General features: G+C 37.9%; 1 protein-coding gene across 6 annotated transcripts in view; it reads left to right on the top strand.

Annotated features, from left to right (window-relative positions):
- The window catches only part of KAT6B (lysine acetyltransferase 6B), a 181167-nt gene that overhangs the window by 7074 nt on the left and 147638 nt on the right, over nt 1–26455 (top strand). For all 6 annotated transcript variants that reach the window (XM_043476490.1, XM_043476487.1, XM_043476485.1 and 3 more), the window contains exons 2-3: nt 4574–4643; nt 7958–8834. In XM_043476490.1, coding sequence (XP_043332425.1) covers nt 8214–8834 — 621 coding nt within the window. In that variant the 5' untranslated portion in view covers nt 4574–4643; nt 7958–8213. The remainder of the gene's footprint in view (nt 1–4573; nt 4644–7957; nt 8835–26455) is intronic.

Raw genomic sequence — 26455 nt, 5'->3', positions numbered from 1 at the left:
GACAGCTCATTCTTGTTCTGTGCCTTCTGCTAGATTTCCCTTCATTCATTCACTGGTGCATTCATTTAACAAATAGGCATCAAACCCCTCTTACGTTCAAGTTGTGGTCCTTGGAAATCTTGGGGCATGCCAAGATGAATCAAACATAAGTCCTGTTCTTAAGAATTTTGCAGTCTAGTAGAGGAGATGAGGTAAGCAAAATACAGATTAGAAATGCCAAATGATAAGAAAGCTAAAAGTTTCCTGTTAGACAAAGTGATGTAGGGCTTCTGGGGAGGTGTCTGTGGAGAGACCAGGCAGTTAATCTAAGTTCTCCCTTTCAGGGTCCAGTTTAAGTCCCATCCGTCCAAGGGATGTTCTCCCCATCCGCACTACCAAGGAATAGTCACGGTTGTTTTCAGACTTTGTTCCTTCTGTATTTAGAGGAGCCCCTTCTTTGAAGTGAATATTATAGAGAAGTCCTTTAAATATAGAATAGTTAAGGCAGAGATGCTTTGTTCGGTGCAGGGATTGTGGTGGCCCTAGTGTGTAACCCACAAGGGCACCTGCAGGTGGTTCTGAAAGCCCAGGCACTTTTCACAAGAGCTCCAAGGAGCCTAGTTTGAAAACCAATAGAGAGACAGGAAAGTGTTTAGCATCTGAATTAAAATCTTTCATGACTTACTGGTCTGAGGTCTTGACAGTCAGAAATCTGTTTTTCTTTTGCAAAATGTGGGCAACAGTGCTACCTTACAGGGTGGTTTTGAGGTTTACTTGATAATCTATGTAATTTATGGCTTGCCCGGTGGCTCAGCGGTAAAGAATCCACCTGCGGTGCATGAGCTGCGGGAGACACGGGTTCAGCCCCTGGGTTGGGAAGATCCTTTGGAGGAGGGCATGGCAACCCACTCCAGTATTCTTGCCTGGAGAATCCCCATGGGCAGAGGAGCCTGGCGGGCTATAGTCCATGAGGTCTCAAAGAGCCAGACACAACTGAAGCGACCTGACATGCGTCTGCACATGATAACCTATGTAGAGTGCCTGGCCCACAGTAGGTGTCAGACAGTGGTTGCTATTATTATAGTTTATTGCTCTATTTCTTAAAAAAAAAAAATGGGGGTTGAAATTCATATAACATAAAACCATTTTAAAGAGAACGATCCACTGACATGTAGTGTAGTCACAGTGTTACGTGACCATGACCTCTGTGTAGTTTTCAAAATGCTGTCATCACTCCAAATAAAGCCCCTACCGCTTAAGCCAGGCTTCCGTGGTGGCTCGGATGGTAAAGAATTTGCCTGCAGTGTGGGAGGCCTGGGTTTGACACCTGACTGGGAAGATCCCCTGAAGAAGGGAGTGGCTACCCAATTCAGTATTCTTGCCTGGAGAATTCCATGGACAGAGGAGCCTGACAGGCTATAGTCCATGGGAGTCACAAAGAATCTGACACAACGGAGTGACCTTCACTACTTTTCACTTTTACCCATTAAGCAGTTTCTCCTCACCATCTCCCCCATCCCTGCCCAGGTCCCACCAATCTATGTTCTGTTTCTAGCTTTATCTATTCTAGGAGTTTCTTATTAATGGGATTATATGATATGTAACCTTTTGTGTCTGGCTTCCTTCACAACGTATTTTTGAGGTTCGTCTATGTTGTAGCATGTATCACTACTTCATCACTTTTTCTTTTTTTAAAGATTTGTTTAATTTTATTTTTGGCTGTGCTATTTTTCTTCGTTGTTTCATACAGGCTTTCTCTTGTTGCAGTGAGTCGGGGCTACTCTTGGTTGCAGTGCTCAGGCTTCTCATTGCCGTGGCTCCTCTTATTGCAGAGCAGGGGCTCAAGGTGTGTGGGCTTCAGTAGTTGTGGCTCATGGGCTCACCACTGCAGGTTCAGTAGTTGCCCCTCAGCCTATAGGATCATCCTAGACAAGGGACTGAACCTATGTCCCCTGCATTGGAAGGCAGACTGTCAACCACTGGATCACCAGGGAAGCCCCCACTGCTTCATTTCTTATTATGATTGAATAATATTCTAGTGTATGGATATGCCATATTTTATTCACCCATTTATCTGTTGATGGACATTGACCTGTTTCTACCTTTTTGGCTATTGGAAATAGTGCTGTCATGAACATGAGTGTACATGTACTTATCTAAGTCCCTGTTTTCAGTTCCTTGGGGTGTGTATCTGGAAGTGAAATTGTGAGAACATACAGTAATTTTATGTTTAATTTTTTTTGAAGAACTACCAAATTGTGCTGAATTGCTTCTTATCCCCACAGCATCTACCATAGGGCTGCACACGCAGAACAATATCTCACTAAATTTGCTGGTTTTTCTTTGATAGTGTTTATAACCTCACCTCCTAGTTCACATGTTTTGGGCCTTGAGCATTAATTTTGAGAAGTAATTGCATGCAGGATTTGAAAGTTAACCAGTATTACTGTGTGGATGATGTCTGATGTCCCAGAAATTTGTTCACTGAGAATGCTGTTTGGGGCAACTGTGCTAGTTGTCTGTGCTGGGTGGTTATAGAAGGAAAGAAGTTAAGTCCTCTTCCCTTAAACAGTCTATATTCTTTTTCAGACGATATTGTTAAGATTTGTGGGTCCATACTCAATTACATAATAGGCTATGAAAAAATCCAGGAGCCTATAAAAGTGGGAGAGCTAAAAATATCTGTTTTGTCAGTATGACAGAAGAGTAAACTCTACTATTAATCTTTATTTTTTTCTACCACTGCTTTTGGCTCACCCGCAATCTCATGACTCGAGTGTTATGACATTGATTTTGAAACAACACACAGCCTTAGTAAAAGCTTAGAGGAGGCTTCACATATAATTTATGATCCAGGGTATTTTGACTCTTCTTATGCTGACATGAGTATTTCTGAATAGTGTTGATATTTTTATAATACTAATGAAGCCAAAAGCTCAGTGTTGGACGAAGCATTTCTCTAGATTTGTTTAGAATAGTTTGTAATGAATGATGTAAATAGTGTTTTATTAAAAACTGTATGATACAACCATGTAATTTACTCATGTTACTTTGTGGTTAAAAATAGTGATTCAAAACCTTAGAAAATAGAGTAAATTTAATTTTGATGTAGCATGAGTCCCCAGAATTAATTTGGAATGACTCATTCTTATTTTTGATAGCCTTTTAGTCCAACTTTCAGGCTTTTATAGAAAAAAAAATGAAAACAGCATAACGGTTTTTAGGGTCATACTTATAATAGCATGTGCTGTCTACCTGTGAAACCAATCTTAGGGCTTTGGAAAAGAGAAATGATGTGGATAATTCTGAATCAGGGGAGGCAGGGGGCGGAAAGCATTTCTAACTGGCTTTTTAATGAATTATGCATTTTTTTTTTGCCTTGGATTTGTCTTTCTAGTTAAATATTGCTTAGACTAAAATTAAATTAATTTTCAATCTATTCTCTTAACATATACCAATTTACAGTGGGGCCAGTGGGATGTCAGAAACAAACCAGCCTAAGATTAAAAAAATGTGCAGTGGATAATATACAAAGTGGATAATATACATGTGTTTAGTTGAGAATTGGCTAAAGATAAGAGACTTATGATTCTGTTCCTTACTTAGCTCTGTGTGTGTATGTTTTTAACACTGATTCAGCTTGTAGCAAAGAGCTGCTGAGTTACATCTGCTTCTGCCTAATTAACTCGGTTGGTTGGTGTCAGATGAGAGCTGATTGTGAGATTACATTGAGGAGTGAGGTGTGTGTCTGTGGCTAGGGGAGGGGAGAAGGAGGCGCTCAGGTTGCTCGGTGGTTTTGTGCAGCGTCAAAGTGCGGCCATTCGCAGTGTTTCACGTTTATTTTCTGCCTCCCTAGTGGCTCAATTGGCAAAGGATCTGCCTGCGACGCAAGAGACCGCCTGCAGCGCGGAAGACTCGGTTTTGATCCCTGGGTTGGGAGGATCCCCTGGAGAAGGAAGTGGCAGTCCACTCCAGTATTCTTGCCTAGAGAATTCCGTGGACAGAGAAGCCTGGCGGGCTGCGGTTCATGGGTTTGCAAGAGTCAGACACAACTTAGTAACTAACCATCACCACCCTGAAATGTGTCCTCTGCTGACATATTGTGGAAACGGGTGCATCTTTCTCTTAGTTGCAGCTATTGGCCATATCTTGATAGTTCAGTCAGTGCTTAGATACCAGATGACCCTTGGGATAAATAGCGAATGTTGCCTGGGAAAGTTAATATTGACCTTCAAACAATGTTTGACCTTTTTTTTTTCCCCATCCAGACAGAATGTTATACCTGCCTGACTACTTGAGTAATAGCAAGTTGTTTGGTTTTTTTTAAATGATGAAATTCTTTGTCTCTATCGCAAACCTCATTTTTTAAAATTTGGAGGACAGGTCTAGCCTTGAGGAAGCCTGGAAGTTTACTTCCTGAGGTACTTGTTGTGGGGCTTTTTGTCAAAGAGAGCTAACTTATCACTAAATAGAGCGTACCAATAAACTCACCGTGTCTGTTTGGGTTGAGTAGCGTGGAGATCCAGAGATGGTTACTAAATTTAAGGGGTGTCCTAATGCCCGAACTAACATTTACATTTTTTTCCTTTGGCAGATTTGCCTGACGATCTGGACAATCTTCTTTTTTGTCACGGACTGTTAAAACACTTGGAGTTCCAATTCTGGTATTTTCCCTTTTTTGAAATTGTATTTTTCAGATGTAAAAATGTCAGTCTCGTTGAAATGTGTTGGTCATGGAGATGAACAGTTCTTTTGATTGTGGGTTAGGATTATGGTAATAGCTTGTCATGAAGGTGTATTTTGAGTATTAGTTATGAAATGTATTTTGTTTTAATGTATGTTCATTGGCCTGTGTAACCAAAATGCCCGAAAGCAACTTTGCAATATTAGATACTTTTCTGTGACCTCTTTTCCTGCTTCCTGCAGTTGTATTTTGTGCAATCAAATTAAATTAGTTGATTCATCCTGAATAAATGATGAAAGATGAAATAATTACTTGGACACGGTAAAATGTCTTCTAATGAAATTTTGCCCCGAACCATTTTATTTTGGAAAGATCAGCTTCCTGTTCTGAACTTACTAAAGCAGAATGATTCCTGTGTTCTGTCCTGAAAGTGGTTGCACGATGAAAGCCAATGATTTCATTCTTAAACACACTGTGTTCCAAGTCTAACATTTTTGTCAATGATTTATGTAATGCCACAAAGGGGAGTGCTTATTAGATTTGCAGATGACATAGATGACAGAATCAAGATTCAAAACAGTTTTTAACAAGTTGGAAGATAGACTCAAACCAATAAGATGAACTGTGATAAGTTTAAAAATCTGAGCATTTATTAAATTTGTACGGGGTAGAGAATGAAAATCCTCAGCTTAACAGTTTTTTTGAAAGAATATCTGAGATTTTTAGTTGGACTACATGCTTGGCATGAGCCAGTTGTGTGGCAGGGCTGGTAAGAAAGTTTATGTAACCCTGGGTTGCATTTATAATTGGATAATGCCTGGACTGCCAGATTTTAAGATGAGCATTAGCCAAACTAATGAGTGAGCATGAGAAGGAGGTGCTTGGAAACCTGTAATGTGTGGGCATGTTAAGGAATTGGGATATGAGTGGTCCAAGGTGGGACTGGAGGTAGAATGGGGTTTGATTGTAGTGGTTTTCAAAAGATACTTGTTTTCAAATATATGAAGGCTCATTGTGTTTTCAAATATAAGAAGGAGCGTAGTATTAAAGAATTTCTTGAGTTTGTTCCAGGGGAACTAGAACTAGTGGGTGGAAGTTATGGGAAGAAAGATTTTAGCTCCTGTGAGCAAGAAATATATTACAGTTAGAGCTGTCCAACAGTGGCATGAGCTGTCTTAAGAAGTGACAAATTCTCAATCACTGAAAGTATTTTGAGACTTTATGGCCCATCTTTTGACGAATTGAACAAGGGGTCTTTTACTGTTTAACTAGAAGTTGGATTGGATGACCTCAAAGATCTCTTTAGTCCCAAGTTTCTAAATCTGAATGGAGAAAAATAGAGTGAAACTATAGTATACTAATTGCAAAAAGGACAAATCCTTTTTGAAACTGCCACTTTCAAGCTGACTGAGCTAGTATAGTTCAGTGGTCCAGTTGTTTTTTAGTAACAGAATCTTTGAAAGCAAATGTTAAATTCTTCAGTGTATCTGCTTAAATTTTTGGGAAAAACATTATTTTACTCTTTTTTAAATGTTTATTTTATTTATTTCATTTTTATTTTATTTTAATTGTTTTACCAACTCTTTGCAACCCCATGGACTATACAGTCCATGGAATTCTCCAGGCCACTGGAGTGGGTAGCCTTTCCCTTCTCCAGGGGATCTTCGTAACCCAGGGATCAAACCCAGGTCTTCCACATTACAGGTGGAGTCTTTACCACCTGAGCCACAAGGGAAGCTCATTTTACCCTTTGAGGTACATTAAATGTAAATAAACAATCGGAGATAACTTTATAATTTTATGAGCCGTTTTTCAGAGAGTGTAGGCATTGTATTAAGTGGAAATGATGATAGCTGTTCTGTGCTGTGTATTAGATAATGTGTTCACTTAATTCTCTCAACAGTCCTGGAAGGATATACTGTTATTGCTCTACAGGTAAAGTGACAGAAACTTAAGTCATTTTCCCAGGGTTTCTCTGCTTGACGTGGGTAGGGCCAGCATGTGGACTACTAGTCTCAATTGCAGAGGAAGAACTAGCTGGAACAAGCAGTTGAGGCTCAGGTGAAGGCAGAACTGACTTAAGTGTAGAAGAAAGGCTTGTGAGCTTGGAGTCTTCCACTGACTATTACCCTGTGTTCCACCTTTCCCCAAGCCTCAGTTTACCCATAGAGTCATCCTGCAGATTACAAGTTATATGTGAGCACACTCTGAAAACTTCAAACTGTTTGAAAAAGAGTTTTAAGATGTGGATTTCATCTGTGAAGAGCAAGATTAGAGCCCAGATCTGACTCAACTCCCAGGCCAGGGTGCTTTGGCCGGTGCTCTTGGCAGGTGTTCTCAATACCAGATGGGAGATCTAGGGGATTTTTGTGTATATCAGGAGGTTCTCAGAAAGCAGTATCAGTGTCTACCTGGAATAGGATGTGTACAAACCTTGCTCGAATTGAGCAGTTTCATGAGCTAAGCGGGTAGAGACACCTAGAGGGCTCCATTATTCAAAAGGTGATGGGTTATGTTACCACATTAGTTTCAGTTTCCTTCCAACCTGTGGATGAGAGCGTTACAGAACCTCTTCAAAGGGCCGGGGAACATGGTTCTGTAGCAGAGACTCAGTGGGAAATTTTCTTATGTGTGAGACTTGAGAAATACCTAGAATGTTTAGCTGAAATAGAAAAGTCAGGACTATTGCTCTTCTTTTTTTAAGTTTAAGATTCTTTTTACGTTTAATGTACTCCCATCAGAGTTTTTTCCTTTTTAAAAAAAAATATTTATTTATTTGGCTGTGCTGGGTCTTAGCTGTGGCCTTTGGGATCTTTAGTTGCACCATGTGGTATCTAGTTTGCTGACCAGGCATCAAACCCAGGCCTCCTGCATTGGGAGCATGGAGTCTTAGCCACTGGACCACCAGGGATATCCCCTCCATCAAATTTTTTGCACCGTAGATTTATTTTGGTGTTGATTTTATGTTTATGGTAGATACATATCTTGAACCACTAACATGTAATTTTATTAATTTCAATGAAGGTTATCCATTAAATAAATATTGATAACTTAGATATGATCTCTTAAATGCCCCATAAACTACTCATATAAATAACAAATGAAAAATCCTAAAAGAAATTCCTTTTCAGACTGTGACCCAATTTCTGGCTGGAAAATATAATCATTGTGGCTTTGTTATATAATACCTGCTTGTCATTATTTCTGTGGTCATTTTGCATTTGAAAAAGAGTCTTTTACTTTACTTTTAGAAGTTTGATTATTAAGAGATTTCCCTCTTTTTTATCTTTTAAGGTCTTGATTTCCTGGTTAAAGATGTTCTTCACTCGAATGCAGTTTTTCCTGTTGGTCAAATAAGACAACTATCAACTTTGCCTGTTCATCCTCTTTTTAATCTCTAAAGGATGGATATTTGTGAGATGTTGCTTAATATGGTCTGGGATAGTCTGCCCATTTGTTGAATTGTAAGTGACTTAAATGTGCAAGTTCTGTTAAATACAAGGAGAACCTCTATGGGTAACTTTTGTACTGAAGAAGTCATTTGTCAACCATGGTAAAACTTGCAAACCCACTTTATACAGAGTGGATTCTTGAAGCTATACAGAAAATAAAAAAGCAAAAGCAAAGGCCCTCTGAAGAGAGAATCTGCCATGCCGTCAGCACTTCCCATGGGTTGGATAAGAAGACAGTCTCTGAACAGCTGGAACTCAGCGTTCAGGATGGCTCAGTTCTCAAAGTCACCAACAAAGGCCTTGCCTCCTATAAGGACCCAGACAATCCTGGGCGCTTTTCATCAGTTAAACCAGGCACTTTTCCTAAGTCAACCAAGGGGTCTAGAGGATCATGCAATGATCTGCGCAACGTGGATTGGAATAAACTTCTAAGGAGAGCAATTGAAGGACTGGAGGAGCCAAATGGCTCCTCCCTGAAGAACATTGAGAAGTATCTCAGAAGTCAAAGTGATCTCACAAGCACCACCACCAACCCAGCCTTTCAGCAGCGGCTGCGACTGGGGGCCAAACGCGCAGTGAACAATGGGAGGTTACTGAAAGACGGACCGCAGTACAGGGTCAATTACGGAGGCTTAGATGGCAAAGGGGCTCCCAAGTACCCCAGTGCTTTCCCATCTTCGCTCCCACCTGTCAGCCTTCTTCCCCATGAGAAAGATCAGGTAAGTGCAGACAGAAATGTCAGTACTCTAAATATTGTCCATTTGACTTGTACGGTTTCAGTTAAGTTTTACACAGACGCAAGTTCTGGGTTAAGTGTGATAAAATCAAATGTTTTGCCTCTGAGCAGTCTTTTATATTTTAAGATATATATATTATTTTACAATATAAATTGCTCTATATTGTTCTACAACGTATTGAGGGCTTCCTCATTGGTTGACTAAGAATTTAATGTGATGATTATGTGATTTGTGTTTTGAACTCTTAATTGCTAATGTGTGGGTGCTTGAAGGGCCCAGGATAGATAACTTTACTCTTTCCTCAAGGCAAGATCATATATTTATTTCAAAAATCCAAGAAAGGCCATTGCATGCTTTTCTCTTTTTAAATTACTACTTTTTTTTTTTTAGCTTTATGAGGTATAATTGATTTATTTTCCTCTTTATTGTTGTTTCCGAGAAGAATCTTAAGACTAATTATTTTAATACTGATAGCTTGTGCATTACTGGAACTGTTTCACTTTGTGACCTAAATCCTGCCTGTTTCAATTTAAAGTCATTTATTACTTGTTCACTTTTCTCATCTGGTGAAAGTGAATATTTATTTTGTCTCGCCTGTATCTATCTTTTAATTGTTGGTTTCTCTGGGCTTTCTGTTATTTCCAGGATAGTTATACATTTATGGCAGATTTCTCCTAAAGTTACTGCTGCAATTTAAAATCTCTGGTTATATAGGGTTATCCTTTGTTTTATTTCAAAGCTATTGAAGTTACCACCCAAACTAAACCCAAAATAGAGCAGCAACAAATTGTTTATAATGGTTTCAGCCCTCCCGTTTATCTGTCTATCCCTTGAGGGAGTGGATGTATTGATGTCAGCTATTAATAACTTTACATCTTGTAAACTGTTAGCCATTGTTGATAGACAGGGTGATTGTTGTATGAGCGAACTGCATTTTCAGAAGTGATAGAAGCAGTGTCAGGAAAAGCTGTGCTCCTGAGGACTTGTTTTTCCTCTTTGGATATTATTGCCCTTGCTAGCCCCTGCTTCCCTCATTGTGTTAAGCTGATAGAGGCTCAGCTCTTGCAAACTAAGTGGGACCAGGTGATTTGCTTTTCCATGGACTAATCTAAACCCTAGCATTTATTTTTTAACTGTATTTCTATTTTATTAATTTTCCTCAACATTTATTTTATCCTTGGGTGGTATTTGCGTTTGTGTGTAGCCAACCCCCAGTTCTTTGTGAGAGAATGTGGGCATAAAGAAAGAAGTAAGTAAACCTATGAAATTTTCTTTTTAATAACATTTGTTTCAAGAAAATACAGCAGGTGACTTAAATCCTAATTTCTGTTTCTGACACAGCCACATTGAGTACTTCTGTTCCTCATTAAATATTTTTGTAAAAGCTTACTCCATAAGGAAATTCCTTAAGGGAATATAGAGCCATTTCTTGATGGTTTTGGATGTCTTTGTTTTAAAAATATATACATTACTCTAAGGCATTAATATATTAAAGCTTTATAATTATCAGGTACGTGGACTAATTCAGGCAGCTTTAGGCAATTTAATACCATGTTTTAATAATTTTGTGATCCAGGGGAATATCTTAACTTGTGGTAAAGGAATCGTTACAGATTTTCCACAGTCCCTTTCCTATCTTTCTCTTTAACCTTGCTCATCGTTATTTTTGCCATTCTTATATTTTTTTCATACAGCATCTATACAAAAGTATTTTTAGTCTAAGGGAAGACTCCTGTCTGGAGGTGTCTAGAATTGAGAACAGAGTGATTTATTGCTTAGCATGCAAATTGTTTTTGCTCTTTCTGTGATGCTATTCTTTAAATTGTCCAGTTAGCATCATCCGATAACAAGGAATGCTGAGAAAATGTGTCCTATAATTTTTATTTGATGAAATTTGGGAATTGTGTTGAGTAATCATAATCTAATTCTTAAAAGAGGACAAATAAACATAAATGAAAATCAGATCGAGTCACTTTGACCAGAATGTACTGTATTGTTTCCATTGTATATTACAATGGCATTTTTCCTTGAAAAATATAATAAGAACTACATTAGACTATATTGCCCTTTGAGATTACAAGGGGTAAATAGTTTAAAACCCTGTGAACTTTCCAAGTCAGTGTAATAGAAATTCTTATCCTGGGTCCATGAATGAGTTTGGGGTAGGTAGGTTAACAATTCCCCTTAAATAGAACAGTCGTTTGTATCCACATGTTTTTCTAGTGTCAGGGTCTGTAATTTTTATCAGATTCTCAAAGACATCTAAAGTGTCAAAGAGCCAATGTGAACATTTTTATACTGTAGAAAATATTTTTGAGTTTGTTATACAAAAACCTATATATATGCATGTGTGTGTGTATATATATATATATAGTTTCTTTTCCATTGTTTTTGCTTCAGCTGTTGAACTTGGATCTGTATGTAGACTAGTTCTACTATAGCTTCATGTATATAGGACTTGCTCTAATATATTTGAAAGGCAGATTATCATTGTTCTTGTGCTAGACGTCTGAAGAATTCACATTGTGGGAGGACATTTATGATATAAAGGGCCACTATACAGAGATGAAGTCATTCAATTACAATTTAGCCGACCAGTATCTTTTAAGAAGCTGTTACTCTACTTTTGTTGATCTATTTCATTTAATTGTAAAAAAGAAAATAAAAATAGTGAAAGTAATAACATTTCTTATGTGTTAAATGCTGGCACTATTCCAAGTGCTTTACATTTATTGTCTCATTATCACAATAACTGTGAGGGCCATGGATTATTGTCCTTTTATAGATGAAAAACTGAGGCTCAAAACCTAAGCAGTTTATCCAAGGTCACTTACAGAGCTGGTGAACAGTGAAACCAAGATTTTGAGACAATCTGACTCTAGACCTCTTTACCACTGGGCTGTATACTGGTCAACAGGTGTGGCTTTTCATTAACAATAAAAGTATCTCTTTCAGTTCCTCAAATGCTTTGAAGCAGTTCCCCACCCCCACCCCCACCCCCCCCAACTAATAGATTTATGGTATTTTAAATTTGGTAGCTGCAATGAGCTTATTACAGTTTGTAAAGCAGGTACTATTTATAATATTAGCAATATGGGAAAGCAGTAGGGAAAATAGTAAATCTGTATCTAATGAGATTTAACATCATCATCATTCCTATGCATGACTGCTAGGAGGAATACAATGCAAGTTAAAATAGAAGGGCTCCTTCCTTTCCAAAATGTAATTGCACATCTTCTGATAGTCTAGAATTCAAATTGGATATTACCATACTGGCTCCTTAGCATAACTTCTTTGTATTTATTTAAGAAAGCTCTCTTTGGTGAGGTGATATGGAAATGAATTAAACCACTGAAGATAAAAGTTTATCTTTGACTTGGTGAGGGAACTCCTAAAGGATAGTGTTAGAGTTTCTCATTAAAAATGGGAAAGCTCAATTAGGTCAGATTATGAGGACTTTGGAAAAGTCAAATATTCTAAGAGAGACTTTAGTTATCAGTATGCATTTTGTAGCATTAAGATTCTATTTGAACATTTGGGCTTTAGCATTTTTATAAAATCAGTTTGGTTCAGTTTTAAACAGATTCCTTGGTATTTCACTTTATTGGTAATATCTTCCTAAAATTTACTAGGTGTCAAGTCTCGGTATGTTTCTAGTGCAATACATATTATTATAATGGGAGCTCTCATTTTTGGCAGCTGTAGCTGGAAAGGGAGACATTTCTAATATCAGGTAGGGCTTTTGATGTTTTTTCTTGAAGAAATGAAATAACTGTATTATAATCCTCTGAAAAAGCTTCAAACATAATTACCACACCAGTGATACTGTCAAAAAGAAAAAAATAAAAATGAGTTTCAAAAGGAGCATAGATGATCAGAAATGGGGCTGAGAGATAAAACTTTATTAAAAAATCACTTTTTGTGCTCTTGGCCTGTTCAGTTGTTTATTCTATTTGCCCCTCACTCCTTTTAGGGAGATATTTTATTTATGGTTATTGGTTATTACTATGAAATAGTTCCTTAAATAGAAGAATTTTTTTTTTAAAGGAAGTGTAATAGGGAAGAACAAATCTGACTCCCTATTAGATCTGTTTCCTTTTTTTTTGAGTTTTCATAAATAGAAGGTTAATATATATCCTATATCAATTTCCTGTGTCATATAAGTGCCATAATTTAAACAGCTTAATTTTTTCTTTTCTTCAGTTTTCTCCCTGCCCTCCTCAACCCTCTCTGGGATTTTTTCAATCGCCTGTACTTTGTGAAGGACCATTCACTAGTCCATATTGTTCTTTGATGTGGCAGGCTTCCAGAAGTTTCTCAGCTGTAAAATTGTCCATGGTTGCAGACAACTCTGGATCTTTTTGACAGAAATGTGTGTATCTGTTATCTGCTAATTATAGAGTCCAAATGTCCTCTCTGTTGTCCTTCTCCGTCCTCCTTTGAATTGGTCTCCTTTGTATTGCAGATGTCACATTTCTCAGACTGCTTAGCTGTGTGCACTCAACTGAAAGTTGGAAAAAGCCCTAAATACACCAAAATATACTCTTACATGTAACCTGAATTTTGGAATTGGTATGGATCAAAGTCGGTTTTAGAGTGACTGAAGTCAGACAGAAACCTGTTCTGTAATGTGAATGACCAGGTGAATCCATATGTGCTTTTCCAGGGTCAGGGAGGGAAAAGGATTGTTATGTTGTTCCTGTGTTTAAGCTTCAGAAGTTCTTTAAAATAACGTGAGCTGAGCCCAGGCTGGATGCAGGAGACAAGTGCTCGGACCTGGTGCACTGGGAAGACCCAGAGGGATCGGGTAGAGAGGTAGGTGGGAGGGGGGATCGGGATGGGGAACACATGTAAATCCATGGCTAATTCATGTCAATGTATGACAAAAACCACTACAATATTGTAAAGTAATTAGCCTCCAACTAATAAAAATAAATGAGAAAAAAAAAAAAACAAAACATGAGCTGCTTTTGTGAGCAGATAGTACTAGTTACTGAGGTGATGTTGAGAGCCCAGGAATTGTCTGAGACTAGTTAGTTAGGTCAAGGGAAGGACAGAATGAAGAACACCTGCGTCTTGCACTCGCAGGAGTGAGTATGTTCCACTTTTGAGCTTATATTTAGGTGGGACTTGTGTACACTTCTAGTGAAATACATTTCAGGTAAAATATAAACATTAGAAGATTTTGGACTCTTAAAATGAGTGTGAAATACTCCTTTTAACTTTTTGGATCTTAGATAAGTTTGATATTGTAGCTGCCTTTTCCTGACCTTGGCATGATACATAAAAGAGTGTTCTCTGATTTCCTAATGGTATTTTCTTTCAAGCATTGAGGATGCTAAGGGTGCAGTTTTGTGGTTTCTTGACTAATTTTGGATGTTTTGAGCAGCTTTCAGGAATTTACTATTGTATTCCTTATACCTATTTGGATTATAACAGCTATATTTCTTTCAGTGCTAAGAAAAATCTAGATTTTTATAGCTTTGATGTTGTTTAACAGTTAAGTGCTGTTTGCTGATTTATTCTGACTGTATCTTGGATGGCAGAGATTTTTATTCATCCTTTCCTTTCAAACTTTATTTAATAAATAGTACATTTTAATGTATCTCAGAACAAAAGTTTACATTCTTTTTATGTATTTTATCTTTGTACATGGTAATATAAAAAGAATACATGTGATTGTTTTATCACTGCAATAGCAAAGTTTGATTAGAAAATTCATGACTTTGAGTATTGTTTATAAACTTAATTTTTCTGGCCTATACATTAAACTACAGTTTAATGGGTCTTCTCTGGTTACACTAGCATTTCAAATGTGAATCAGCATACTTAAGTACTTTGATTTCTCCAATCTATTAATGTTTCTAAGTACATAAACATCAGTTAGCTCACTAAATTAAAGTTCACAAATGAGTCATCCATGTAATTTGTGACATTTTGAGTTAGCAGGCCATGAGGAAAGTGTGTTTTTGTTTGTGTGTGGGTTCCCTTATCTCACTGTCTTCAGGTAGTGATGGGGAGTTTATACAAGTAAAAGGAGGAGGCCTGGCAGTCAGCCTTGTGAAATGCTAGTCACTGTTATCAGGCTTATACTTTGGACTAGACTGCTTTCCCAGAGAAGTCTCTAGGAGCTGCAGACAGTATACTGTTGTTTTTCCTTTTATAAGTGAACCTTTTAATTAGCAGAGTATTAATTAGAGTGTAACTTTGTTTTGTTTGGTGAAATATAATATATTGAAAACTCTGCAAAATGGACTATACAGGCAGAATTTTAGAGTGAATGATATTAAACTGTGAGGCTGATTTCTTCAAAGATACAAAATAAATACTAATCAGTGGTCTAAGCAAAATCCAGGAAGGATTTGTGTTAATTTGACAAGTGGGTTTAGAATTCTTTAGCCATTATTTTTTAGAAACCAGCTTTGTTCATACATCCTTTCTGTAATTTGCTTCACTTTTGATCTTTGATAAAACCAGCTGCAATTTTGTTTCATTAACAAACTTAACTGGTTAACAGATGTTTGTTTTGGCTTGATTGTGTCCTTTCTATTAAAAACAGCATAAGCATACATAGAAACCACGCTGGGCCTTTTCCTGTCTGTAGTTAGGCGTTTCAGAAGAGCAACTTAATTTTATTTACAAGTTCAATTTTTGTTCCTCTGTTCTATTATAGTAGGTGTACAAACATTTTAGCTCTTGTTCCTCCTGTCAGGGAGGTCTTTTGTTCTTAATCCTCCATCTGTTAGTCCAGTACACCCTCCCCCGCTCTTCTTTTTTAGCATTACAAAATCTTAGCATGCAGAAAAAGGTATTGCAGAATTGGTAATTGAGATATCAGTGACTCTTCCACAGTTCAAGGGATGGAATGGGACTAGCCTGGTAAATTTAGATAATGTCTTCCATCTTCTTTGATGTCGGTAAGCTGCCACATGGAAAGCAATGAGGCCTGCAGGAAGGAGGTGAGCCTTGGTCTGGGCTGTCTGTGATACAGTGATGTGGGCTGCAAGCCAGAGGTGACACTTGAATGTGTCTATAGTACTTTCTGATGTCCTGAGTTTTGTCCATGGTTGACTGCCATGCTTGTGACCGTCTCGGATCATAAATGAGAATGATGAATTTCAAGAAACGGAGAGTAAGGGTTATACTGGGTAAGAGAAATGGTAGTAAGAGAAGCAAAGAGTTCGCAAATTAAAATCCAGTTTTAAAGACATGGAATGATGATTCCAGTTTGATATTTGATCAACTTGTTTCCCAAACTGGTATTTTAATGCCATGTAGGAGCTTCTACCTTATATTGAAATCCACCTGCAGCTGTTGAGCCTTGGGATGTGAGTGAAGCAGCAGAATGCAAAGTCTGCTAGTCCAAGAGTTGGCAGTTTGAAGAATATGTAGCTATTCCAGCTACAGTGCTGGCCAGGCATGAGGAGGCTGGGAAAGGTAGGCAGTGTAGGGAGCCTGCTGCTTCTCAGGTGGCACAGTGATAAAGAACCTGCCTGCCAAGGTGGGAGAAGCAGGAGACCCAGTTCATTCCCTGGGTCAGGAAGATCCCCTGGAGGAGGAAATGGCAACCCACTCCAGTATTCTTGCCTGGAAAATCCCATGGGGAGAGGAGTCTGGCAGGCTGCAGTCCATGGGGTCACAAAGAGTAAGGACACACCTGAGCATACATGCATTCAGACTCAGTGGGAGACAGGAAGACATTTCCCCCTTAACTTTGTAATTTATGAAATTGCAATACTGCAGATAAGTTGAAAGAGTAATACAGTAAGTGCTGTATTTCTTTCATCTAGACTTATCACTTGTTAACATTTTCCCACATTTGCTCTTTCTCTCTTTCCCCTATTTGTGTGTGTGTATGTGTATACACACATATTCATACTTACGGCTGAACTATTTGAAAATAATAGCAAACATGTTAAATTCTAATAACAATTATACATCAAGGAACATTGTCTAGTATAACCACAATGGTATTATCGCGTGTAGAAATTCAACAGTGAAACAAGAGTATTACATCTAATAGACAGTCTGAATTGCTTCAGATGGCCCCAAAATGTCGTTTATAGCTTTTGTTTTTGAGTTGGAAACCAGTTAAGCATCTTGCATCACACTTGGTTATCATGTCTCCTTTAATAGGGACCCATTTTCCATCTTTTTTTACTTCTCCTGTCAGTGACATTTTTCAACAGTTTTGCCCAGTTATTTTTGTAGGATGTCCCATACTGTTAATTAGTCTGATTATGTCCTTATGATTAAGTTCAGAGTCAATATTTTTGATAAGAATACTACGTGGGTTGTGTTGTATATTTCCTTTTTCTGGTCACCTCCTTTAAGATGGTCTTATTACTGGCAGTGCTTATTTGATTAGTTGCTTAAGGTGGTGTCTGCCAGACGTCTCTTTATCAAGACACCTTTTTCCTTTGGTAGTGAAGAAGTAATTTGCGCAGTTATCTCATGATCCTCTTGAGACCATGTGAAAATCTTTTCATCCAGTGTATATTAGTTTTCCATTATTTGCTGTGACAGATTACCACAAATTTAGTAGCTTGAAACACTGCAAATTTGTTGTCTTACAGTTCTTTTGGTTGGAAGCCCAACATGGGTCCCATAGGATTGAGGTCAAAGTGTCAGTAGTTCTGTGTTCCTTTCTTGGGACTCTGGGGGAGAATCCGTTCCTTCACCATTTCCCACTTCTACAGGCTGCTTGCATTTCCTGACTGACGGCCCCTCCCTTCACCTTCAGAGTCAGCAACATCTCATCGCTCTGACCATTTTACCATAGTCACATCTTTCCTCGACCAGCAGCCTGGGCAGCTTTTCAAGGATTCATGTGGTTAGATTGGGGCCACTGAGATAATCCAGGATAATCTCCCCATCTCAAAGTCTTTAACTTAATCACAGCCATAAAGGTCATTTTGCCATGTAAGGGTGACAGATTGACAAATTCTTGGCATTAGGAAATGGATCTTGGGAGAGGGGGTGGCATTATTCTGCCTGCCACATAGTGGTTTCAATATCCTCACTTAAATCAACTTTTACATTAGAGGTTGCAAATCTTTGAAGATTTTGGTGCTGTAGTGTAATAACATGGTTTAAGTCTGCTTAGAAAGGAGTGAAGGCTGGGAGTCAGACGGCTTGAGTTCTAGGTCTGATGGTACCTCCTGAATGATTTCCATGAGGACAGTAACCGGGGCTGCCCCCCACTTCCACTTAGTGTTTCTTTACTTCCCAGTCGAAGAACTAAAGAATGGGTTTGGCAGTAATAGCTTGAGAGTTTTAACAATAGGAGTCTGAGTATCCAAAATGTTTTCTAACAGAGTACATTTAAAGTTGTAGATAAGGCTCCTTCATTTAAATACTCCCAGGGTACAGGAAAATATACGACAGCTTAATATGGGAGACTCTTTGGTGATATTTTGAAGACTTAAATAACATCTGAAGAGCTTTATGTCTGTTATTTAAATCTGAATCCTCAGTTAGAGAACTCTTAAATAGGCCAATAAAGAAACTGACTTATTTAAAAAAGAATAATATCTTGGTCACAATGTTATATGTCAATTATACCTCAATAAAGTTGGGAGGAAAAAAGAAAAATATGCAGGTGAATGTCTGTTATGTTCTTTCAATTCTTAGTCAAAACTGAGGAGGGAAAAAAATCACATCAAGATTCACAAAGGCATTGAACCTTCATTTCCTTTCACTCCATAGTGTTTTAGTAGAATCTTCTGCAGTAGCTGCAATTAGTTGGCATGCCCTGGTAATACTGACCTTTTCAGTTGTTAAAGAATAACTGTTTGTTATCCGCCTGTAAATGTGCTTTCTAGAGCTGATAAAAAAAGATAATCTTCTCATCTGATGAGTTCTGACCCTCTGTAAACCTCCCTTCCAACTTATTTTCCACCAGCTACTGAAATACAACAAGATGTCAACAGGTACATTCTCACAGAGCATTTATACCAACTTATATAAAATCATCTCTTTATTGGAGAATTGTGTAATGTCTTGATTTCAATTTAGCATAGCATGTGGTTAGCAATAAATCTTGTTACAGAACATTGATCAGGGGCAAATTATATGTATTTTTCCAGCTTCTATAAATTTCAGAGCAACATGAAATAAATAGTTATCATCAAGACCACCACTTTCTAGGTTGTTTTACAATCTGACATAGTAGAACATCACCATGTATCTTGCAGTTAAGTGCCTTGACTCTCCTAAAATACGTTGTTTGTGCCAGTGTCTATTTCAGTTCCAAGTTATGTCTGTGATACACAACCAAAGCAAAAGAATGTGGTTAAAACTTGGTACTTGTGCCTTGTAAAATAGCATAATAAACAGCTCAGATTTGAAGGCTGTACAGAAAACATGCAAGAAGATATTAGTATGAAATATTGATATTCAGTACTTACTATGGACCAGGTAAATTTCTTAGTAGTTAATATATACAAAGTAACTTTACATGAACCCTGAGAGATAAGTACTGTTACTGATGGAATTTTACAGATGAAGAAACAGAGATGTTACCTTGCCCAAGAGGATGCGGGAAGTGTCAGGGCTAGTGTTTCAGCCTGGCGTACAGCTTGGAGCACAGCCACTTCACCCCTTCTCACTTATTTGGACGGAACCAGCGCATACCTGTTGAATTCTTATAACATATAAAGCTCTGTACTAAGTGCTATAAAACTTACATAGTATAAGCTGTATTCAAATTGTAGTTGGAATTACCAGCTGAAACATCCCTAAACATACAGCTGTGCGGTGCCTTTTGAAAAGACCAGTGTGGTGATCTTCATTTTCACAGTGATTGAAAATTTATTTTCTTCGGGAATGAGTAATAACAGCCAACGTTTATATACTGCTTACTGTGAGTCAGACACTACTTAAAGTGCTTTACGTACTTGCCTGTGATGTAATACTTCTTTGCCTTCTTACGAGGGAGGGGACTGAAGCACATGAGGTTAAAGGACTTGCCCAAAGTCACGTGGCTGTTGCTTGGGGAAGTGGAGCCAGGATTCAGGTCCAGGAGTCTTGGTTCCACAGTCTGTACGCTTAAGCCTTATGCTATACTCCCTTATATTTTCCTCAAGAAGAAAACTTCTTTTAAAGAAAGGGTATTGAAAAGAGTACACATTAAGTTCTTATAAACCTGGACCTCTAAATGCCTTTTAAGTGTTTATAATAGGAGTCACTGAAAAGACTTAAATTTTGTAGTGTGACCTCATCTAATTTTCCCAAACATCCTGAGGTAGAAGGAAATGGTACTCTTTAAGATGATAAGGATGCTAATAATGTTCTGAGTTTTAAAGTTCCTGAGAGATTCTGACTTGCTTAACCTATAGTTTCCCAAGATGGTTTGATAATGGGCCCTCCTCTTTCTCCTCACTCCTCACAGTAGCTGTTCACTTGTTTAGAAATCTTTTTTTTTTTTAATTATTTATTTATTATACTTTACTAGAAATCTTTACATTTGGTTAAACACAGTTTGGATAGTGATAATGTCAGGTTATACTGCTAAGTCCTTTCCTCATTTCTCCCAAATACTCATCCCAAGGGAAGCCATTGACTAATTGACTTTGGGTTTGTTCTTCAGAACAGAAAACCTCAAATCATCATTTTAATTCCTTGTCTGTGTTATGAATTAGTAAAATGTTAGTCACTTAGTCATGTCTCACTCTTTGTGACTCCATGGACTGGAGCCTACCAGGCTCCTTTGTCCATGGGATTCTCCAGGCAAGATTACAGGAGTGCCTGGCCATTCAGTTCTCCAGGGAATCTTCCTGACCCAGGAATCAAACCTGAGTCTCCTACATTGCAAGCAGATTCTTTACTGTCTGAGCCACCGGGGAAGCCCTAGTGTAGTAAAACCATTGTGTAGTTCTTCAACTAGAGAATAACATTTCAGAGTAGCAGGTGGCCTTTGAGGTCACCAAGGTCCAGGGTTTTAAGTTGAGGTCCCAGTATTCCTTTTAGGGGGTTGTGAACTTTGAAATTGTATACAGAATGTTAGGCTTACATGTTTTATGAGTATTCTTCTGAAGCCTCTCATCTCTCCCCTCCTTCAGCAGGTCTAAACTTGACTTTAGACCAAGTCAACTTGGTCTAAACTTTCCCAACTTTGCTGCGTGTTAGAATCATTGGAAGAGCTTTTAAAAATTCCATGCCCAGACCACATCCCACCTGTTAACACACAGTGTCTGGGTGGGAGGCAGGCATGAAAACTTTTTAACAATCTCTGGAGGGATGCCAGTGTGCAGGAAAAGTTTAGGAATCACTGCCTGAGGCTAACTTTCTTCTTTTATAGATGAGCAAACAATCTAAATATGTTAATTGGACAGGGCCCCCACTGTTGCTAAAAGAGATCTTATGGATCATGCAAGAAAGAAGTCTTAGGAAAAAGAAGCTCTGGGGGCAGAATGCTTTGGTTCAAATCCCGACTTTTCCACTGGGCAAGTAGTCTTTGTCTTGGTTTTCTCAGCTGACAAATGGAGACGATAAAAGCAGACTGCACAGGGGTAGTTTTGCTGCACTAGAAAGGGCAGCTGAACAGAGTCTAGCGCTATGGGAGGCACAGTTGCCCCTGGCCTTGCTGCTTTTGAAGGAAAAGTGATACCCTCATCACCTAATGAGGAAGGCCTCCTTTCCTACTGGAAATTTGCTGTAGTCACACAGGCCACCAATGGCTACAGTTTTACGTTTCTTTGTTGTTTTTTCCCTCATTTCTTGTTATTTAAATAATAAGAAAAAGAGTGTGTTTTCTAGAGTAACACATGTTTATTGTACAGGTTTTGAAGAATACAGAAAAGTTCAGGCATGATATACTGTGTAAATTTCACTCCAAAGATAACTAGCATTAAAAGTTTGTATTTCCTTCCACTCTTTTTTCCCCCACATGTGTGTTTGTTCTATTTAAATAAAAAGATGTTAGCTGTATAATTTTGTATCTTGCTTTCTACATTTAAAATATGTTGTGAACCTTTCCTCATATTAATTCTTTGAAATGTGACCTTAAAAGACTGGTGGAATTTCGTTATGTCTTTGTTGCTTAACATTTAAGATGTTCCTAACTTTTTTGCTATTACAAGTAATCCTGCTACTTAAAAATTTGTGTACACATGGGTAATTATTAGAGGAGTATACTGGGGCATAAACATTAATTCTTCTTCTGTGACTTGTGAAATACATGGTAAAAAATGTTTCAAAAGGTAGTACCAGTTTGTTCTCTTGGGCAGAGTATGAGAGTCCTTGAGCATCCACTTGCTTCTTTAGTTCAGTTCAGTGGCTCGGTCGTGTCTGACTCTTTGCGACCCCAGGGACTGCAGCATGCCAGGCTTCCCTGTCCATCACCAACTCCCAGAGCTTGCTCAAACTTGCTTCTTCACCCTTATTTATTTATTTATTTGGCTGCACCGAGTCTTACTTGTGGCTTGTGGGATTTAGTCACCCGACCAGGGATCAAGCCCCAGCTCCCCCTGCACTGGGAGTGCAGAATCCCAGCCACTGGACCACCAGGGAAGTCTCGGCCTCATCCTTACCTTTTATCTTGCTAGTGTAGTAGACAGAAGAGTGGATCCCTCTTACTTTACTTTGTATTTCTGTGATTACGAATGACTTGCACGTTTTTGTTTAGTGGTCATTGCTCAATAGCTGTAGTGTTGTGGTTACCCATCCTTCATTCCTGTGCCCTGGAGGCAACCATCTTCAGCCGTTCAACCATATTTAGTCATTTCTTCTGGAAGTTAGACTTCTTTGTTTTTAAACAGCACTCTTATAATGCTGTTGTCTTGAATGTCAGTTTTAGACATTTTCTATTGACTTCTTGCCAGGGGAAATAAGGGTAAAGTTCTCATACACCCTTCCCTCTCCCATTGCCCTTCTCATCTCAGTGTAATTAAGTCATCGTTTTCGCTTATTGGTATTCAGTGTGCAAATATTGTTTAGGTGTGCCTTAAGTATATTTTTATCAATGTTCGTGAGTTTTGTTGTTTTTTTAAGTAAGTAAAGATTTCTTTATTTATGACTGTACTGGGTCTTGGTTGCTCTGTGGGCTTCTCTCTAGTTGCAGTGAGTGGGGCCACTGTCTGTGCGTGGCGCGTGGGCTTCTCACTGCAGGGGCTGCTCTTGTTGCAGAGGACAGGCTCTGGGGTAGGTGGGCTTCCGTAGCTGCAGCCCCCGGGCTCTAGGGTGCGGGCTCCGTAGCTGTAGCGCACGCACTTAGTTGCTTCTCAGCATGTGGGATCTTCCAGGATCAGATACCGAACCCACGTCCCCTGCACTGGCAGGTGATTCTTTACCACTGAGTCACTAGGGAAGCCCTATTTTGTTTGTTTGTTTAGAAAATTCTCCATCCTGAGTTCAGTGAGATGTTTACTGTTTTTTCCTTCTAGTTTTTTGTCTGTCTTTATACTTAAATCCTTAAAATCATCTGCAGTTTTAATTTTGGTAAGTGGTGTAAGGGTCTTTTCTTGTTGTGTTGTTTTTAATAGCTGACACTGTTCCAGGATCAGATAATAAAATTCTTACTTTCCCCACTGATTTATGATACCTTAAAAAAGATCACATCATAACTTTTTATCTGTCAGAAAGCTAGATCTCTCTTAATACTCAGCTTCATTTTTACCTTTGACAATTTTAATTCGGTTAACTTTGTAACATTTATTTCACTTAAGCTCATTTAGCCTGTGGAACTGTCTTCCAATTTTGCTTTGGAACGTAGGAGAGGACAGAGGAGGCAAAAGGCGAGTGGCCTCTACGGTACAGTATTCCCATTTTCAAAGACTTATGGAATACATATCACTTGAAATCATTTGCTGTCTAAATTCTGTGCATCTTAGAGAGTCTTAACTAGCCCTATTATGTCAGCCTGTATTTCATGAATTCCTTATGATTATTTTGTGGAACTGAGGGTTCAGAAAAGAATGTATTTTACCCAGTTAGCTATTGTTTTTAATGACATGAAGTGCATTTGTCAGAGATCCTTGCTGTGTTAAACCTGTCCCAGTTGGAAGAGAGTGGGTTTCCTCTTGGGCATGCCTGAGCTGTTGCCCATCAGACTGTCTCCTACCCTGCCATCGGATCTTTCCAGCTATCCCACTGTCCTTCAGTATTGCCCAAAAGCGTATACTGGGCTGTGAATTTCCTAAATTTACCACTGTTATTAAGATTTCTGTTTTGTTCCATTGTGATCAGAGAATACAGTTTATATGATTTCAGTCCTTTTATATTTATGCCTAACATATGATCTGTCCTGAAAAATGTTCTGTATGCTCTTGAGAGGAATGTGTATTCCACTATTGTTGTGTGACGACATCTGTAGATATCTGTTAGGTCTGCTTGGTTTGTAGTGCTATTCAAGGCTTCTGTTTCCTTGTTGATCTTCTGCTTGATTATTTTATTATTGAAAGTGTAATATTGAGGACTCCAACTGTTACTGTTGAATTGTCTGCTGCTTTCGTTATTACCAAGAAATATTACTTACTACTTAGTGTATTTTCAGGTGTGTGTATATACATGTTTAAAATTGTTATATTTTCATGATACATTGACCCTTTCATCATTATACAGTATCCTTATTTTCTTTCAGTAACAATGTTTATGTTAAAACCTTTTTTTGTGATAGTAATATAATATAACCACTTCACTTTTGTTCGGTTATTATTTTCATGGTTTATTGTCTTCCTTTCTTTTACTTTGTATTTATTTATATCTTTGAATCTAAGGTGTACCTCTTGTATACAGTATAAACAGTCCTGCCATGAAGACTTGAATAAAGGTATTTGAATCTGTGATCTCTCTTCTTTTGGATATATACCCAGGAGTGGAATTGTTGAGTCATACGATAATACTGTGTTTAATTTTTTGAGGAACTCCCTAGTTGCTTTGAAAAGTGGCTGCATCATTTTACATTCTTACCAGCAATGTTTTGAGAGTTCGTTTCTCCACATTCTGACCAACACTTATTCTTTCTCTCTTTCTTAACTAGTGCTCTCTTATTTTCCTTTTCAGAATTTTCAGTTAGTTGTGCTTATTTTTCCACATAGACTTTATTTATTATTATTATTTTGTTTTCTTTCTGGCTGTGCCACACAGCTTGTGGGCCCTTAGTTCCCCAACCAGGGATCGAACCTGCACCCCCTGCATTGGAAATGTAGATTCTTAACCACAGGACTGCCGGGGAAGTTCTCCACATATACTTTAGAATGAGCTGTTTAGTTCTCAAAAGATCTTGTAATTTTATTGGAGCTTTTGGGGTATAGAATGGCATTCTTATAATAAACTGAAGCTTATACCAAAAATCAGATGTATCTTCCATTTTTTAATATGTTTTATTACTTCAAGTTTTCTTTATTGTGAAAAATTTAAATCATATGAAAAATCAAGAGCAATGCTCACCCATTACCATGAAAATAATTCCTCATGACTACTCAGGTTTCATTTATATCCCTGCACATTGTCCCTAGTCCCGCCACGGCTGAATTATTTTGAAGCAAATCCAAACACATTTTGTTTATAAATATTTTTGTAATATAACCATTATCATCCATTTAAAGTCTTGTATGTGAATGTAAGTGTGTAGACTATAGAGTATGAGCAATGTGTACTGAAGGATTTTAACTTTCTGTTAAATTAATTCCTGGATATGCTGTTTTTAGGGTGCTATTGTAAATAGAAACTTGTTACCCTTTCTAATTGACTGTTTTTAAAATACAAGATAGTTTTTGATTTTTTAAATACAAGATAGCTATTGACCTTTATGTATTAATTTTGTACCTAGACACCTTATGAGTTCTCATTTTGTTCATAATAGTTTTTAGTTATTATCTTGGGTTTTCTGGTCAAGTAATGCTGTATTGGCAAATAATGATCATTTAGATTCTATTCCCTCCTTGCTAATTTCTATATCTGAAATTTTTCTATGGTCTGTTTTTATCAACTTTAGTACTTCCTTAATGATGTTAAAAAATACTGGTGACAGTGGATATGTTTTGGGGGAATACTTCATTATCTCTCAAATATGATACTGTCTTATGTATTTATTATGTTGATAAAGAAATTTATCAAGTATAGATTTTTTTATTTTATTCAGTATCTTTTCAGCATTTATGGAGATAGTGATTTTTCTTTGACCTTTAATATGGTAAATTATGATTACTGATTTTCTAATATTGACCATTCTTGCTTTCTGAGTATGAATTGCAAATGTTCATAGTATGTTATTTGTTTAAAGAGTGACATTCATTTTAATAGCACATTTTCCTGGCATATTTAAAATTTTCAGTCTTAGTAAATTCACTCACACATTTTAGAAACATGGCTTCCCTGGTGGCTCAGAGGTTAAAGCGTCTGCCTGCAATGCGGGAGACCCGGGTTCTTTCCCTGGGTCGGGAAGATCCCCTGGAGAAGGAAATGGCAACCCTCTCCACTATTCTTGCCTGGAAAATCCCATGGAGGAAGGAGCCTGGTAGGCTACAGTCCATGGGGTCACAAAGAGTCAGACACGACTGAGCTACTTCACTTCACTATTCCGTAAAGAAGCATTCTTATTAGTAAGTTATTTCCTGGTGCCTTTTTGTTAAGCTCGTGTTAGAGGACAGTATTCAATATTG

The sequence above is a fragment of the Cervus canadensis genome, chromosome 8 (assembly GCF_019320065.1).
Source record: "Cervus canadensis isolate Bull #8, Minnesota chromosome 8, ASM1932006v1, whole genome shotgun sequence".
Classification (NCBI taxonomy): domain Eukaryota; kingdom Metazoa; phylum Chordata; class Mammalia; order Artiodactyla; family Cervidae; genus Cervus; species Cervus canadensis.
Note: the sequence above shows the minus strand (reverse complement) of the source record. Positions and strands in the feature narration are given on the sequence as shown.